Source organism: Oryctolagus cuniculus, chromosome X (genome assembly GCF_051225735.1).
Source record: "Oryctolagus cuniculus isolate XC-2025 breed Fujian yellow rabbit chromosome X, ASM5122573v1, whole genome shotgun sequence".
Taxonomy (NCBI): domain Eukaryota; kingdom Metazoa; phylum Chordata; class Mammalia; order Lagomorpha; family Leporidae; genus Oryctolagus; species Oryctolagus cuniculus.
Window position 1 is genome coordinate 100,689,647 of NC_142888.1, and position 18,780 is coordinate 100,708,426.

Below are 18,780 nucleotides of genomic sequence, written 5' to 3' on the forward strand. Positions count from 1 at the left end.
CAGATAAATTCTTCCCTTTCTTACTTTTCTGTTGGGCGACTGAACTTAAAAGGTTTTTCAAGATTTTCTGAGGTCTTGGTTTTCTTATGAGGCATGTAATTTAGAGCCTAACTGTGCATTCTATTGCCAATCTTACAAGCTGCAGCAAAAGACCATGGGGCTATTGACATTTGTTTCCTTTTCTCATTGCAGTCTGCTCCCAGTTCTCGAGAGGGGTGTATGCCATTTTTGGATTCTATGACCAGATGTCAATGAACACCCTGACCTCCTTCTGTGGGGCCCTGCACACGTCCTTTGTCACGCCCAGCTTCCCTACTGACGCAGATGTGCAGTTTGTCATCCAGATGCGTCCAGCCTTGAAGGGCGCTATTCTGAGTCTTCTGGGTCACTACAAATGGGAGAAATTTGTGTACCTCTATGACACAGAACGAGGTAAGAAGGGGTATCTGCCCTCCTCTTGGACATTTATGTGGTTGTGATGTTTAAAGATCCTCAACTCATGTGCCCTTTCCTTCTAATAAATAAAATCAAGTACTCTTTTTAAATTGTATTTGATATTCAAAATAAATAAAATATTAAAGCCTAAGACACAAAGCAATGGTACTTTTAAAACCTAATTTTTCAGCTATATATGTCATCCCTGGAATGCAGTTTGAGATACCTTCCTGGTTGACTTAATGCTGTTGAAAAAGGAACCCCCCCCCCCAGCTCAAAAACTTTATCTGATCTAAAATTCACAAAGTCAAAGCAGCTTAATGTAAAGTAGAGACCTAAGGTGGAAAGTTTTGGAAACTTAATCCTGCCAGAAACTATAATTATCCCTATTCATAGAGGAGCTCAGTAAAACCCAAAAAGGAAATGTGCCTTTCTCACAGCAGTTTAACCACAGAAGTAGCAATGTCTCCTGCTTCCAGGGCTTGTTATACCATACCACATTAGGTCTTCAGATTACAAAGCCTCAACAATTACCTGATGGAAATGAGTAGATTGGCTAACCTGGGCTTTGGGGATGGACGATTTTAATACTATTGAGATAATATATTGGGGACACATTCTATTTTTTTTAACACATTCTATTTAAACAAACTGCAAAATTAGGCCTGATCTTCATGTACTGTAAAAATGTCAATTGATTATCTAAACCATAAAAGTTATAATTCGACTAAACAGACTGCTCCAAAACTCCATTATCTTTGAGGGGTTCCTCAATAAAACAGACCCCATTACAGTGACATTCCAGACCATGTTCCTTTATCCATGTTTGCCTCTAATTCTGGTTATAGACTGGGGATTGTTCTATCTGGCTCAGGGTTTTCAGATTCAGGGAAAGAAGGAGCAAATGAAAAGCCTGTCTTCCTGAGGAGTATCTGGGAGGAGGTTCTTCTTGGTAACAACCTGATAAGCCATTTTGTTCTTGGGAACTCAGAGTATTAATCACTTTCCTCTCGTTTTGCTGTATTCAAATGCTATCAGGAAATGCATAGGCCCACAGTTGCCTGGCATACTTACCTCCAAAATACCAAATTTCATGAACCTGAAACAGTAGACCAGAGTTCTAGTCTAAGCTATGCCACTAACTAGCTCTTTGACCTCGAGCAACTCACTGAAGCTCTTTTGGCCTGCATCTCCTCACCTAAGTTGTATCCCTTCTTAATGTAAAATTATATGATTTTGCAGTTTTTTGAGATGTTATGACAGACACAGCACACTTTGTATCTTGCTGCTAACTCTAACTTATATATTATCAGCTAATTAGTCAATTTATTCTACAAGCCATTATCAGTCCCAATGGTGTGTTCCAGTCCTTTGATAGATGCATATATAATATGTTTCCAGTAGAAGAGAGCAGAAAGTGGTAATCATAAAACAATTTATGAACAAGGGATAATATCAAATCAAAGTCTACACTATAGACTCAGATTGCTTTAACATTTGTGGAAAAAGGCCATACTCCAGAAATGCCAAATTGTCAGAAATGGCTTGCTAGAGGAGCCAGCATTGAAGGATTCGTAAGACACAGATTGCAAGACAGGTGGGAGGCGGGGGCTTAGGAAGAGGAAAAAGAGCAGGAACAAAGGGCAGAGTCAGGAAGGAGTACTCTGTTCAAACAGAGCCTTGTCTGACTCAAGTACTAAAATAGTTTGATTGTTCTAATTCACATTTCACTAAATTTGAATGTATTTCACTTTGCTCAAACACTACCAATGAATTAGCCTATTTCCATGTACTAAATATAATGTAATCTAGTGCATAGCCATTTAATCTTCAGAACTGAAGTTTGTAAATTTCCTGATTTTTTTTAAAAAATTAAATATCAGCTGTACTAATACCATAACCTCTCATCTGTTCAAAAGAAGAGACTACAATGAATGTATTTTCTCCTCATCTCCTATGACCCATCTCTGATTATTAGCTCTCAGAGGGGGAAAAAAAGTCAAATCATGTGTATTTCTTATCTCTACATATTTTCTCATTAATTAGGTAATTCTATTGACTTGGAGCTGAAAGAAACCTTTCTGACTAATATGAGTTCGTATGTTTTTTATGTAACCATTTAGTTGGTAGGACTAATTGTTTCTGATCTAAGAAACACTTTCTAAAAACTTTTAATTTCCTCCTCAGAAAGCCTTCTCCAAATACTGCCCAGAATCCCACACCAAAATTTCTCAGTGACTTTCTATTAACCACATTGAAAAAAATAAAAAGCAATCATAAGACTCAACATGATTACATCTGAACCAACTAATAAACCTGTTCTCCCTGTGCTACCTAATCAGAACCTTCCAGCACACATAGCTCTCATTTTCCACTGCTGTCCAAATGTGCCAGAATCATGCCTGCCTCAGCAACTTCACTTATACTGCTATCTGGAAATTCTCTCTTTCATCTTGATTATGAGAATCTTTCCATTTTTCAAAAACTTATCTCAAATCCTTCCTCCCCAAGTTAGCCTTCCCTGACCACTCTAGCTAACAATGATTCATTGGCTCATTCATTCAATAAATTCTAAGGTTACAATGATAAACAAGATAGATATGGCCCTTTCTGTTATAAAACTTGCATGCTGATGAGAGATATAAACAAAAATCAAGGAAACTGACAAATAATTACACATTCAAAGAAGGTGATCTGAAGAAAAGAGACAGATAATGGGATAAGATGGGATCTAATTTTAAAAGTATGCTCAGTGACATCCTCCTAGAGAAGGGGAATTTAAGCTAAGAATTAAAGGATTGGAAGGAGCTAGCCATATAAAGAATATAGAGAATGAGTTTCAAGTAACGTAAATAGCAAGTGAAAAGGTCCTGTGGTATGTCTAAGTAACCAAAACAAGACTGAAATTGCTTACAAAGGATAATGAGAAGGTAGAAAATCACCTGAGAGGAGACTATAGAGGCAGATGGAAGTCAGATCATAGCCATAGAGTATAAACAGCAGTCATTTATTCTAACTGCAACAAGAAAGTCATTGGAGAATTCTGAGCAGGGGGTCACATGATCTAAGTGTCAGTAAAGAATACAGCGCAATATAAGAGTGAAAGAAAGAAAACCAATTAAAAGGTCATTGTAGTCATCCATATGAAAAAGGATGGCAGCTTAGACTAGTCTAGAGATGAAGAAAAGTGTGTGGAATTGCAATATACTTGGAAGACAAAAATCAACAGAACTTGGGGACAGATTGTGAGATGTGAAGGAGAGGAAGACTTAATGGATGACTACTACACTTTTGGCTTAGGAGACATGGTAAGATGGTGATGTTATTTAGTGAGGGTCCTGGGCAGGAGGAAAAGCAGTTTTGAAGAGCAGAGATCTTGCCTACCTCCAAACACCCACAGAACCTTGAATCCACATCACTCCTTTGACACTTTCCATAGCTACTTTCAATTGTTATTTCACTATGTACCTTCCCAAGCCCTTCTCTCCAGTGTGATAATAACCAATTGTTTAGCTCCTAGGTTTATATTTTGCACCTCCTCTAGTACATAGCATAGGTCCATGTACATACATAGTGTTGTCCAGCCTCCATTACTGATTCACCCAGAATAAGCCCATGTTTGTTTTTCGGTGCTAGAGTGAAAGAGGAAAAGAATGAAAGGAAGGAAAGGAGAACATGGGAAGGAGGGAGAATAGAGAGGAAAGAAACAAAGAAGATGGAAAGGGAAGAGAATGGGAGGAAGAAAAGAGTGAGGGAGGGAAACCAATTTATAAATCAAGCCATTTGACACATTTCTTTAAAATATTCAGTAAAGTATCCATTCTGTATTTTCTCATTGTCTGGAATGATCATTTATTGCTTCAGTAATAAAATTTATGGGGGAAATTGAAGTGGCAGATTATATTTTTAGATTATTCAAATTACATAAGACTTGGAAGACAGAGATAGACGGGAACACTTATTATAACATTCAAATAAGCTAAATATATAACTGATATGACTCCTCTGCATAAGGGCAGGGATGAATGAGGTGCTTAGCAATGGGTTAAATATTTGAGGTCATTTAAAAGATTTGTAGCACAACGAGGGTAATGTTTTTCCTAGAATTATGAAACACTTTATGGATTTTGGAGCTTTGTTGCCTTGGCTGGGATTTCTGTCAGCAGAGAAAGATCTGATTTAAGGTTTGCAGGTCATTACTTAGTTACCAAAATACCATCTTGGTTCATTAATACCAAGTTGAAAATTATGCTCTTGGTGCTATATTCATAAAAGACCAGTTCCTGGCAAAATTATGAGGTTGACGAAGCATGTGATCTGTCCCCTTGTACCTCGTCTTTATTGACACCCACATTACTTATTTTCACAGGACTCCTCACTCTGACACATGTATACACCTGCCCTCCCTGGCAGGAGCAAAACCTCACCCTTTCTGTCTCAACCTGCCTCTCACCTTCATAAAAATTGTCCGCTCCTGCATTTGTTCCCACTGATTAATAATCTTTCTCAGCTGGAACACAGCTCAGCTGACCAACAAATTCATGCTAATTTATCTATGGCTGTTAATGACTGGACGTGTTACTGTATCCAGGGAAGAGGAAATTTCTATTCAGGCAAGGATCTCCTATGGACATAGATCCTAAATCCAAAATGTAGCTTTCTAACTCTGGGATCCCAGGCATCATGAGTCCAGTATAGGAGGTCCTTTGCACATATGCCTTCCTATATAGAAAGGCCTAAAACCATGTTAAGGAGGTTATCACCTCTTCTCATTGTTAGACCTGGTGTTAACATCTCTTCTAGAACGGCGACATACTTGAGAACTGCAGTCAGACTCTCTCGTGCACCTGACAACTCTCCTTGGCTTCAATGGGCACAGCCCACAGAGATGAAAGAGCCCAGCCCAGCTGTGACTCTCAGTTTAGATAATGAAATAATAGCTGTGGGTGCCCTTTGAGGCAACTTGTCCCTACCTTTTTGGCAGTGTTCAATAAACTCCTGCTGTCTTCCATTCTCAACCTGAAACTCCCTACTCAGTTCCCAAGTAACTTCCTGGAAGTCAACAGCCTTCTCACAGGTCTTTCTATTCTCTCTGGAAGGTTGTGGCAGGAACATGGGCCATTGTAATAATAATCCCATCAGTCAACAGCAATGATTGGGCTTTCCCTAGTGCTAATTTAGGCTTGGTTTCTGGTGAGGTTTAAAAGGAGCATAATTAGGGATAGGTATTTGTCCTAGTGGTTAAGATGCCAGTTAGGATGCAGCACCTCTTATAAAAGTGCCTGGGTTCAAGTTCTGGCTCTACTGATTTCAGATTCCTTCTAATGTGTATCCTAGGAGGCAGTGGTAATGGACCAAGTAGCTGGGTCCCTACCACCCATATGGGAGACCTGGATGAGTTCCAGGCATCATGAGTCCAATTTAGGAGGTCCTTTGCACACATGCCTTCCTATATAGAAAATCTTAAAACCATGTTAAGGAAATGATCACCTCTTCCCATTGCTAGACCTACCTTTTGGGTGCAGGTGACCTAGTTCTCTATGGTGCTAACATTTCCTCCAGAGCAACGACATACTGGGGAACTGTAGCCAGACTCTCTTGTGCACCTGACAACTCTCCTTGGCTTCAATGGGCACAGCCCACAGTTCCAGCTGTTGTGTGTGTTTGGGTAGTGAACCAGCAGATTGGAGAAATCTCTCTATCTCTATCTCTGCCTCTCAAATAATTAAACATTAAAAATAAATTAGGTATTGCCTTGAAGAAACTGACAATTCTGTTGGAACCATGACTTACCTCAGAGACCTGAAAAAAAATCATTTTTACTCAACTGTTCCCACACCCACAAAAGACATGTGCATTCATTAGAGCAGGCAGCTCCTGAAAAGATCAAAGGTTGTCAGATAGCAGAGAAAGTAGAAAAATGGAAGGTCCTGAGGTAGAGATTCCTCAAGACAAGGAGAAAAAGGCCTTTCTTTAGAGGACTATGAATGTTTTTAGAGTGGCTGGATTTGAACTCTACTGAGGGATAAAAACAGATTTTTGATACCTCACACCTTCCTGTTTGTTGTCATTCACCACCTGTGTATATAACCTATCCACATCCCTTCCTCATTCCTTCCATCCAGTTCTACTGCCCAAAACAAAGCACAGAAACTTACTCTCTCTCCTTCCCTCCCTTCTTGTTCTCTTTTCTTCTCTCTATCTCCTCTCCTCTCTTTTCCCCGTTTTCCTTACACACACATACACACACACATACACACACACACATCCAAATAACAGTCCATATCACAAATCAATAAATCCTTCTTATTTTCATGATTTTATTATCCTATTTTGATAAGAGCAGCTGTCATTTCTTAATCACTAATTCTACACTGAACCATGAGCTATGGCATATCATATTGAATCCCAATAGCATCCTGGAATCTTTACAACTAAGGAAGCTGAGTCCTATAAATGTTAAATGATGGTTCCTAGGGTCATACAGCTACAATGTAATGCAACCATATCTCAACAGAGGTCTACCAAACTCCAAAATCTATGTGTTTTTTCCCTGGCTATCACACTGCCACACACATGTTTAAAATTTGCAAAAAGCTATTACCTCTGCCTTTAGCATTCCATTTAGCCATTCTTCAGAGGCTCTTGAGTTTAGACCCTTCTTATCCTTGTGGTCTTTCTGTGGATGTAATCTAGTTGTTAATTTCCTTAACAAAGCATGGAGTTCACAAATTAATCCAACATCTTGTGGTACATGAGTACTAAGGTTCCAGATAGGCAGCAGGTCAAAAATCCAGACAAAGGGGCAGATGAGTCACAAAGGTACAGGCAGGGAAAAAACAGAACTCCATGGAGTGTTGGGGTAAGAACCAGATTCTGAGTTGAAGGGAATTCATATATATTTTTCTGAGACAGAGAAAATTTACAGAGCACAGAAAGATATGAATGTGCAGGCCCTCATTACTAAGAGGCTATTTCTTATAGAAGAAGAAGACAGCAAGAAGTGGACAATGATATGTTACTATGTTACTATCAGGACCTTTATAGAAAGTAACAGGTACACTGATTTAAAAAAAAAAAAGACAAAGAAAGAGAATAAAAGGACAATCGTGGGTTTTTTTTTTCCCTCCTTCACTTTAAGAAGTAATTAAAGGGGGGTCCCAAGATGGTGGTATAGCAACAGGATTATCCGAGTCATGTGGGGCAGAATAGGTATTTAAAAAGGAGAGAAGATACATGCCAGATATAGAGACATGGGAAATTCACAACGGGAAGCCCAGAAGACCAACAGAAACTAGGCAAGTCCAGAATACTGTACCTGCAAAGCTGTAACTTATGAATGAAGGTGAAATAAAGACCTTCTATACCAAACAGAAATTGAAAGAATTTGTCACCACTGATCCAGCCTTACAAAAGATGCTTAAGGATCTGCTACTCACAGAAACTTAGAAACACGGTCATCACTACGAAAGAAGGTGAAGGCAGAAAAATCTCCCAGTAAAAATACAAAATAAATTCAAAGTAAAAAATAAGAACATTTTTGGGGAAATGGCAGGGCCAAGTCATTACTTATTAATAGTCACCTTGAATGTAAATGGCTTCAACTCTCCAGTTAAAAGATACAGAGTGGAGCCTGCAATGTGGTGTAGAGGGTAAAGCCACCACCTTCAGTTCAGGCATCCCATATGGGCACAGTTCAAGTCCCGGCTGCTCCACTTCCAATGTAGCTCTCTTCTATGGCCTGAGAAAGCAGTAGAAGATGTCCCAAGTCTTTGGGCCCCTGCACTCATGTGGGATACCCAGAAGAAACTCCTGGCTCCTGGCTTCTGATCAGCATAGCTCCAGCCACTGTGACCATCTGGGGAGTGAACCAGCAGATGGAAGACCTCTCGCTCTCCCTCCCTCCCTCTCTCTCTCTCTGCCTCTGCCTCTCTGTAGCTCTGCCTTTCAAATAAATAAATAAATCTCTTTTTTAAAAAAAGATACAGACAGAATGAATGCATTGAAAAACAAAACCCATCTATTTGCTGCCTACAAGAAACACATCTTACCAACAAAGATGCATGCTGAGTGAAAGTGAAAGGAAGGAAAAAGATAATCCATGCAAACAGAAACCGAAAAAGAGATGGTGCACCAATACTGATATCAGACAAAATAGACTTTAACACAAAAACTATTTAAATCCAACATGGGAAGTGAGATACACAGCAGACCCATAGAATGGCAGATGTCCTAAACAGCACTCTGGCCTCAGAATCAGCCCGTAAGGCATGCGGATCCGGCTGAAAAGCCCATGAGAGTATTCCAGGCATGGAAAGCCAAGACACTCCAGCCAAAAAAAAAATTGACCTAAATGAAAGATCTCCGCGAGTGAGATCCCAGTGGAAAGAATGTGTCATCAAAGAAGGAGGTACCTTTCTCTGAAGGGAGGAGAGAACTTCCACTCTGACTACAACCTTGTCTAAATATGATCAGAGTCGGTGAACTCAAAAGGCTTCCATAGCCTTGGCAACTCATGAAAAGAGCCTAGGGTGATTACTGATGCCATAAACAAGAGTGTCAAATTGTTAAGTCAACAACAGGAGTCACTGTGCACTTACTCCTCATGTAGGATCTCTGTCCTTAATGTGCTGTACATTGTGATTTAATGCTATAACTAGTACTCAAACAGTATTTTTCACTTTGTGTTTCTATGTGGGTGCAAACTGTTGAAATCTTTACTTAATATATGCTAAACTGATCTTCTGTATATAAAGAAAATCGAAAATGAATCTTGATGTGAATGGAAGGGGGGAGGGAGCGGGAAAGGGGAGGCTTGTGGGTGGGAGGGAAGTTATGGGGGGGGAATCCATTGTAATCCATAAGCTGTACTTTGGAAATTTATATTCATTAAATAAAAGTTTAAAAAAAGAAAAGAACAACAGCAACAAAAGACCGATCATAACAAATGCCAATGCAGACACAGGATTGGAATTCTCAACTTTGTTGGTGTGAATGTGAACTTGTAGAACTACTATGAAAACCAGTTTTTTTTTTGGTTTATCCAAGAAAAATAAAAGCATATGTTCATACAGAGAAAAAAAAGACAAAAAAGGACACTATATAATGATTAAAAGAGCAATTCAACAGGAAACAGTGACTATTATAATATATGCACCTAGGAGATGGTGCTGTGGAAAGCAGATTAATCCTAGTGTAACAACAGACACCACAGAAATAAAAAGAATTATCAGAAATTATAACAAATAAATCTATGCCAACAAACTAGGAAACCTAGAAGAAATGGATATATTGCTAGACACATAAAACCTACCTAAATTGAGCCATGAAGACATAGAAAACCTAAATAGACCAATTACCAAGACAGAAATTGAATCAGCAATAAAGACCCTCCCAACAAAGAAAAGCCCAGGACCAAATGGCTTCAGCACTGAATTCTACCAGATATTTAAAGAAGATCTAACTCCAATTTTTCTCAAGTTATTCAAAAACAATTAAAAGAGAGGGAATCCTGCAAAATTCTTTCTGACGCCAGCACCACCTTACTTCCTAAACCTGGAAAAGACCCAACAGAGAAAGAAAACTACAGCCCAACTTCCATGATGAACATAGATGCAAAAATCCTCAACAAAATTCTGGCCAATCAAATCCAACAACACATCAGAAAGCTCATTCACCAGAACAAGTAGGATTTATCCGTGGTATGCAGGGATGGTTCACCATTCGCAAGTCAATCAAGGTAATGCATCACATTAACAAACTGAAGAACAAAAAACATATGATTGTCTCAATAGGTGCAGAGAAAGCATTTGATAAAATACAATACCCTTTCAGGATGAAAACTCTAAGCAAACTGGGTATAGAAGGAACATTCCTCAACACAATCAAGGTAATTTTTGACAAACCCAGGACCAGCATTCTACTGAATGAGAAAAAGTAGGAGACATTCCCACTGAGATCTGGAACCAGACAAGGATGCCCACTCTCACCATTGCTATTCAATATAGTCCTGGAAGTTTTAGCCAGAGCCATTAGGAAAGAAAAGGAAATCAAAGGGATTCAAATTGGGAAAGAGGAAGTCAAACTATCCCTATTTACAAATGTCATGATTCTATAAATAGGGGATCCAAAGACTCCACCAAGAGACTATTGGAACTCATAGAAGAGTTTGGTAAAGTAGTGGGGTGTAAAATCAATGCACAAAAAACAACAGCCTTTGTATACACAGAAAATGCCATGACTGAGAAAGAACTAAGATCAATCCCATTCATAATAGCTATAAAAAATTAAATACCTTGGAATAAATTTAAACATGTCAAAGATCTATACAATGAGAATTACAAAACATTAAAGAAATAAATAGAAGAAGGTACCAAAAAATGGAAACATCCCACATGTCTGTGGAGTAGAAGAATTAATATCAACAAAATGTAAAAAGTACAAAAGCAATTTACAGATTCAATGCAATACCAATCAAAATACAAAAGATATTCTTCTCTGATCTACAAAAAAACGATGCTGAAATTCACACAGAAACACAGGAGACCTCGAATAGCTAAAGCAATCTTACACAACAAAAACAAAGCTGGAGGCATCACAATACCAGATTTCAAGACACATAACAGGGCAGTTATAATCAAAACATCCTGGTACTGGTACAAAAACAGATGGATAGACAAATGGAACAGAATAGAAATGCCAGAAATCAAGCATCTACAACCAACTTATATTTGAACAAGGAGCTAAAACCAATCCTTGGAATAAGGACCGTCTCTTCAACAAATGGTGATGGGAAAACTGGATTTTCACATGCAGATGTATGAATTAGAACTCCTACCTTACACCTTGCACAAAAAATCCATTCAAAATGTGTTTAAGACCTAAATCTATGAGCTGATACCATAAAATTAGGGGGCACTGGGGAAATCCTGCAAGACATTGGCACAAAGAGTTCTTGGAAAAGACCCCAGGCACAGGCAATAAAAGATAAAATTAACAAATGGGATTACATCAAATTGAGAAGCTTCTGTACTGCAAAAGAAATACCCAACAACATGAAAGGGCAACAGACACATGAAAAAATGCACGAGATCACTAGCTCTCAGGGAAATGCAAATCAAAACCACAGTGAGGTTTCACCTCACCCCAATTAGAATGGCTTTCATACAGAAATCAACAAAAAACAAATGCTGGCAAGGACATGGGGGAAAAGGTACCCTAATCTACTGTTGGTTGGAATGTAAACTGGTAAAGCCAGTATGCAAGACAGTTTGGAGATACCTCAGAAATCTGAATATAGTCCTACCGTATGACCAAGCTATCCCACTCCTGGGAATTTACCCAAGGGAAATGAAATCAGCAAATAAAAGAGTTATCTGCACCCCAATGTTTATTGCAGCTCACTTCACAAAAGCTAAGTCATGGAATCAACCCAAATTCCCATCAATGGAAGACTGGATAAAGAAATTATGGGATGTGTACTCTATGGAATACTACACAGCATTAAAAAATGAAATCTGGTCATTTTCAACAAAATGAATGAATCTGGAAAACATCATACTTAGTGAAATAAGCCAGTGCCAAAGGAACAAATACCATATGTTCTCCCTGATCTGTGATAACTAATAGAAAACTTAAAAGGAAATCTGTAGAAGTGAAATTGACATTTTGAGAAGCAATGACTTGAACACCCCTTGTCTTGTCTGTTGAGGACCAGTTTTTTTTCTTCTTCTTAATGCTATTGGTTGAATTCTTTACTTAACATAGAGTTGGGGCCGGCACTGTGGCGCAGCAGGTTAACGCCCTGGCCTGAAGCGCCGGCATCCCATATGAGTGCTGGTTCTAGTCCTGGCTGCTCCTCTTCTGATCCATCTCTCTACTATGGCCTGGGAAAGCAGTAGAAGATGGTCCAAGTCCTTGGGCCCCTGCACCTGCATGGGAGACCTGGAGGAAGCTCCTGGCTCCTGACTTCGGATCGGCACAGCTCCGGCCATTGCAGCCAGTTGAGGAGCAAACCATCGCATGGAAGACCTCTCTCTCTCTCTCTCTCTCTCTCTCTCTGTGTGTGTGTGTGTGTGTGTGTAGCTCTTTCAAATAAATAAATAAATAAATCATTTTTAAAAAAAACATAATCATATGTGTATGAAGTCAATTGAAAATAGATCCCAGTAAAAAATAAGAGTGGGAATATGAGAGAAGGATGTTTGTAACTGTAAAGCTGTATAGTTCTGCATACATTCCTATGGACTTACTTCTAAGGGCACCATTTAAAAACTTGCCATGGGACCCCAAATCCCATTAAGCTGGGTGGTAATAATGCCATCTTAAGTGTTAAAGTGATCATATTAAGTGTTAAAGTGATCATACAATAGGATTAAGTGGTTAAGGGATCATATAAATCAGATCAAGTGTCTGGTAATAATAATAGATAGAATTAAAAAGGAGAGAATGTTCCAACATGGGAAGCAGTCCACACAGCAGACTCACAAAATGACAATCACTTTAAACAGCACTCTGACCACAGAATCAGCCCTTAAGGTATCTGGTCTGGCTGAAAAGCCCATGTGAAAATTTCAGGGATGGAAATCCAAGACACTGTGGTAAAAAAAATGTCCTACATGAAGGATCTCTGTGAGAGAGACCTCAGTTGAAAGAAGTGGCCATCAAAGAAGGATGTACTTTTCTCTGGAGGAGAGAACTTCCGCTTTGCTTATGGCCTTGTCTAAATACTGACAGAGATTGTGGATTCAAAAGGCTCCCATAGCCTTGGCAGCTCATGTCAAGAGCCTCAGGTGATCACTGACATCATAAATAAGAGTGTCAATTGTTAAATAAACAATAGGAGTCACTGTGCACTAACTTCCCATGCAGGACTTCTGTCCTCAATGAGTTGTATTGTGAGAATTAACTGTAAAACTTGTTCCCAGAGTTTTTTTCTTTTGTATGTGTGTGCGCAAATTGTTGAAATCTTTTTTTTAAACTTTTATTTAATGAATATAAATTTCCGAAGTACGATTTATGGATTACAATGGCTTCCCCCCCATACCGTCCCTCCCACCCACAACCTTCCCCTTTCCCACTCCCTCTCCCCTTCCATTCACATCAAGATTCATTTTCGATTATCTTAATATACAGAAGATCAACTTAGTATACATTAAGTAAGGATTTCAACAGTTTGCTCCCACACAGAAACATAAAGTGAAAAATAATAGATGATTTTTTTTAAATGATGATGAAATCAGATCAGACCTATTGTCATGTTTAATCCCAGTGAGAGTCAAGTTGGGAGTTGATAATTTCTTTTTTTTTTTTTACAGAGGATCAGTTTAGTATGCATTAAGTAAAGATTTCAACAGTTTGCACCCACATAGAAACACAAGTGAAATATATTGTTTGAGTACTCATTATAGCATTAAATCTCAATGCACAGCACATTAAGGACAGAGATCCTACATGAGGAGTAAGTGCACAGTGACTCCTGTTGTTGACTTTACCAATTGACACTCCTGTCTATGGCATCAGTAATCTCCCTATGCTCCAGTCATGAGTTTCCAAGGCTATGGAAGCCCTCTGAGTTCTCTGACTCTTATCTTGTTTAGACAAGGTCATAGTCAAAGTGGAGGTTCTCTCCTCCCTTCAGAGAAAGGTACCTCCTTCTTTGAAGACCTGTTCTTTCCACTGGGATCTCACTCACAGAGATCTTTTGCCAGAGTGTCTTGGCTTTCCATGCCTGAAATACTCTCATGGGCTTTTCAGCCAGATCCGAATGCCTTTAGGGCTGATTCTGAGGCCAGAGTGCTATTTAGGACATCTGCCATTCTATGAGTCTGCTGAGTATCTCACTTCCCATGTTGGACCACTCTCCCCTTTATTTATTCTATCGGTTAGTGTTAGCAGGTACTAGACTTGTCTATGTGCTCCCTTTGACTCTTAGTCCTTTCATTATGATCAATTGTGAACTGAAATTGATCACTTGGAATAGTGAGATGGCATTGGTACATGCCACCTTGATGGGATTGAATTGGAATCCCCTGGTATGTTTCTAACTCTACCATTTGCGGCAAGTCAGCTTGAGCATGTCCCAAATTATACATCTCTTCCCTCTCTTATTCCCACTCTTATGTTTAACAGGGATCACATTTCAGTTAATTTTCACCACTTAAGAATAACTGTGTATTAATTACAGAATTAAACCAGTCATATTAAGTAGAACAGACAAAAAACTACTAAGAGGGATAATGTATTAAGTTGTTCAGAAATCTTTACATACTATAGTTGGTCTTTTGTGTATAAAATTAATTGAAAATGAATCTTAGTGGTGAATGGGATTGGGGATGGGATGGGAGGAGGAGGTTGGGTGGGAGTGGGGGTAGGAGGGCAGATATGGTGGGAAGAATCACTATATTCCTAAAGTTGTACTTATTTGTACTCATTAAATAAAAGGTTTATTTGAAAAAAAAAAAAAAGAAGTGATTAAAGGATGTGCATAGGTAACAGATGGCTCCAATTCCAGTCATGTCCATTTGCCTTCCGGGAAAAGTGAAGTCAAGAGAGTTTTTATTGAAATTCAAGCTACTTTTTACATCTGAATAAATTAGAAAGACCCAGAGAGTACATTATCCTGTGAGAGACAGATACTAAATTCCCCTGTTTGAGCAGCAATAATCAGGGTTGACAGTACTTGAGACATTTGGTAGTTTCTGCAGCCTGCCTAACCTTTTATGATGAGTCTTCAACTATGAGAGCATCCTAAGAACCTGAACAATAATAATAGTGAATGACTATTTGGACTAGATTGTGAATAAAAGGCTATACATATGTCTGTAATGAGAATTTCATTGAAAATGAAAATACTGAAGCTGTCATATTTTTTAATACTTCGATTTGCACATCCTTGACTGCTTTGGGGCATAAAAAGAGAAAGTGCCGAGCAATTTGTTGTCAGCTCTTGAAATAAATTATCATTTAAACACTTCCTCTCCACAAAGGTTATTAGCTTAGTAGCTTGTTCCTGGGGTTGGACCATCAGTAGGGGAAAAAGAAATCACAAGACATTAAACTATCCTTTCTAAAGCTGAATATGAGTTACTGTGGAAATTGTTCTCTCAGTAGCTTAACATATTTTGCTGTAGCTCTCCAATGCTGCAGATTAGACTGCAGCGACTATTAATAAATACTGTCATATTTTACAGCTGTCATGCAAAGCTGAAAAAAAGGCTTCTCTGTGATTAGATCCTGTTTACTGTAATATTTCCAGCTCAGACTCAGAAAAGCAGTTTTCCTATAAAGGTATTTTCCATAAGTAGAATATTTCTCTGTCGAATGACATGACTAATTTTAATATATCATTAACTCCTTGGTGGCAGTGAATCTGAGGTTGAACTAACTTCCCAGTCACAGATACAGTCCTCTCTAAAGCTAAATGTCAGATTTTCTCCTTTGGGTTGTCCTTCCTAGGCAGAGATAGCTTGACTGTCAGGACATGGGCTTTCAGTAGCTCTCTCCCCCACGGAAGGACAAATTGTCACTGGTTTATCCCTCTTCTTTTACCCCGTCCCTCTTGTGACCGATTGCATTGTTTTCAATACAGCTGGTCAGGATTTAGGTTAGGAATGTTACTACAGTGCGCTGTCTAGAAATTCTGCCTCCTGAGCTAAAATGTCATCAGATGAGAAAAAGAAATAGATCTCTAGCCCCCCTACCATGCATTAGCTGTTTGGAACAGTACTCACATTTCTGAAAAAAAGGAAGTGACAGCTGGCAGGGTTGCTTTTGCTCTGACCTTCCAGTGCTTTCATCAAGTTCCTGGAGGAATTAACCCTCACTAAGCTGAATATCTGATTTTAAGGAACGGGTAGTCCTTACACCATTAAAGGTTAGTTGGAGTGTTCTATTAAGTCAGGGTTTTGCGTTCAGAGGTCTTAGAAAGGGTCTTCTAAACATTCCTTGGGGAAGGGGCAGACTGCAGTGTAGACTTGCAGTTGTGACTGCACATTTCTCCCTTGAAGCCCTTTAAACAACAATGTGAGTCAAGGGAGAATTGTTTTGGGAGTTAAACAAAGGAATGTGTAAATCTTTAATACTAAGCTGAAGATGGTAATATGCTCAATGGATTTCAGCTCCTGTGATTACCGTTATAGAACAGTGGTCCTCAGTGGAGAGGGAGACTAATCCCCCACAGGGCACATTTAGCAATATCTAGAGACATTTTGGTAGTGAACAGGGGCCAAGGATGCTGCTACACATCCTACAATGCAGAGGACAGTATCCTCCCCCCAACAAAGAATTACCCAGCCTAAAATGCCCATAGTACCAAAGAAGCCACAAGTCAAGGGAATAGTTGACAGGCATTCCTCCAGGGATTGTCAGTGAACCAATCCAGCATTTATTAAGTGTCTCTTACTGTGCCTAGATCAGGATTAACAGCTATGTTCAATAAAAGGGAGAGCCTTTGACTCCAAAGAGGTTACAGCATTGTCTGAGAACCAGGTTAAGATTAATGCACATGAAGCAAAGATTAGAATGAAACAGCAGTAAGACAAGAGCTAGAGCATGTGCTACATATTTGAAGCACTGTGGGAGTCCAAAGAAGAGAGTTCATGGTAGGCACGCAGGACTAGTCTTGGAAGGCTTCATGGAAGAAGCTATTGGTATTCATGGGCCCACCACAGAACTATCCATCCTAGCAATCACTTTGCCTTCATTGCTAAGGCCAAGATGATGTCTAGAACCCAAAAAAGCATGGCCTTCCCATCAACACTCCCAAACATCAGAGATCTGGGCAAGAAACATAGTTAAAAAATCAGAAAAGGAACAATGTTCCTTTTACTAAATGGAAAGCAATTACCGGGCTGTTGAAAATAGGCAATAAACAAAAGGAGGGAGCAAAATACTGGCGAAATTCCATTTTCCCAACTAATCCTATAGCAAAAGTGCAATTTGCAACAAAATCAACAGCACTCTTTCTCCTCTTTCTCACAAACATATTGGCATCAGCACAGCTACATGTGATGCCTCAGTTGAAAAGTATCTGCAAGCTGGGAAGACAGAATATGGAATGGGGAGGAGGGGGGAAGGGCAAAGGTAAGGTGGAGAGCACAGCTCACTCCGCACCCCAACCCCGCACCACAATCTCTGCAGAGCATCTTCATTCAAAGGGAAAGGAAGGGGGCACAAATAGAGACTACTTTACACCCCCCCAATCTTCCTGGAGCCTTTCCAATCAATAAGTTGCTAGTGTCAGCTGCTGTCCTGCTTTGTCAACTCCACAAACGATCTGATTAATTCTCTGGCGCTAACTGCCTCAGCGGGCTTTCTCGGCAGTAGAACAGAGGCTAATTAAGATCATGTCAGGCGGCGAGTCTGACAGGTTATGTTGCTGGACCACACTGAACTTTTAGAGGGTGCTTCGACTTCACTGCAGGCATCCAGTGCTTGGTTAGGCATCGATTCCGTAGCAGGCTGCCCATTTATTTCCACATGTCCCTGCATCTGCATCAATGGGCCTCCGTTCCTCAAGGATTTACATTCTTCTCCTTGGGGTAATTAGCCACGCCTGTGTTCGCTTTCAATGGCATTACTTCAATGCCCTTTCAGTTGAATTTTCAGTATGCTTGTAAACAAAGACAACAATTACTAACTGTCATTCGCCCTCCTAAATCCTGTGGATGTGTGTCTGAGTGTGTGTATGCTTGTGTGCCTTACCAAAATATGCCTACAGAGGTGAGTTTAGGACAAATGGAGGAAGCTCTACTTCTCACAGCAGGTAGAAAATGGAGGCAACATATGGAACTCCTTACACCAAGTGGTGGGTTAGACTGAAAATATAAATAGCTTTCCCCTCCCCCTAAATAAAGGCAGAGATGAATTCACGGATGACAGACCCATAATGAGTCATTAAAGTACTGACATAGTTTGAAGATTTCTCTCCACTGAGGTGGACAAAACTCTCCTAGAAGATTTTTGAGGCCCCATTCACTTTCTCTAGGAGTTCTTAAAGATAGTCTTAAGAGTCTACTATGCATCTAGGAGGCATGGAGGAACGTTTTGAAATATAAGCAGAGGAAAGTTTCCAGGAACATTGTTTAGTCTCATCACATAGGAATCTCTAACCACAGTCAAGGATAAACACGACTAGACACTGGTTAAATAGTAAGACAGACTGGTCAGTAATACACTACTGCGACAGAGAAGAGTTCCATATAAAATGAATCTGCCTTCAGGGTATAGAGGTGACTAGACATTTTAGAGGGAGAAAGAGGCAATGGGGCAGGAGCTCAGTAGAATCAGGAAAGTGGGGAGAGGGAGTTGGTCCTTGGGAAAGCCATCTGGGATTGTTAACTGCCC

The 18,780-nt window shown here is 39.6% G+C and overlaps 1 protein-coding gene across 4 annotated transcripts in view; it reads left to right on the forward strand.

The window, feature by feature from the left end:
* The window catches only part of GRIA3 (glutamate ionotropic receptor AMPA type subunit 3), a 318,320-nt gene that overhangs the window by 85,498 nt on the left and 214,042 nt on the right, over positions 1 to 18,780 (forward strand). For all 4 annotated transcript variants that reach the window (XR_011385359.2, XM_008273165.5, XM_002720270.6 and 1 more), the window contains exon 3: positions 193 to 432. Coding sequence is in view for 3 of the 4 variants with exons in the window: in XM_008273165.5 (XP_008271387.1) it covers positions 193 to 432 (240 nt within the window). In the remaining variant the exon portion in view is untranslated. The remainder of the gene's footprint in view (positions 1 to 192; positions 433 to 18,780) is intronic.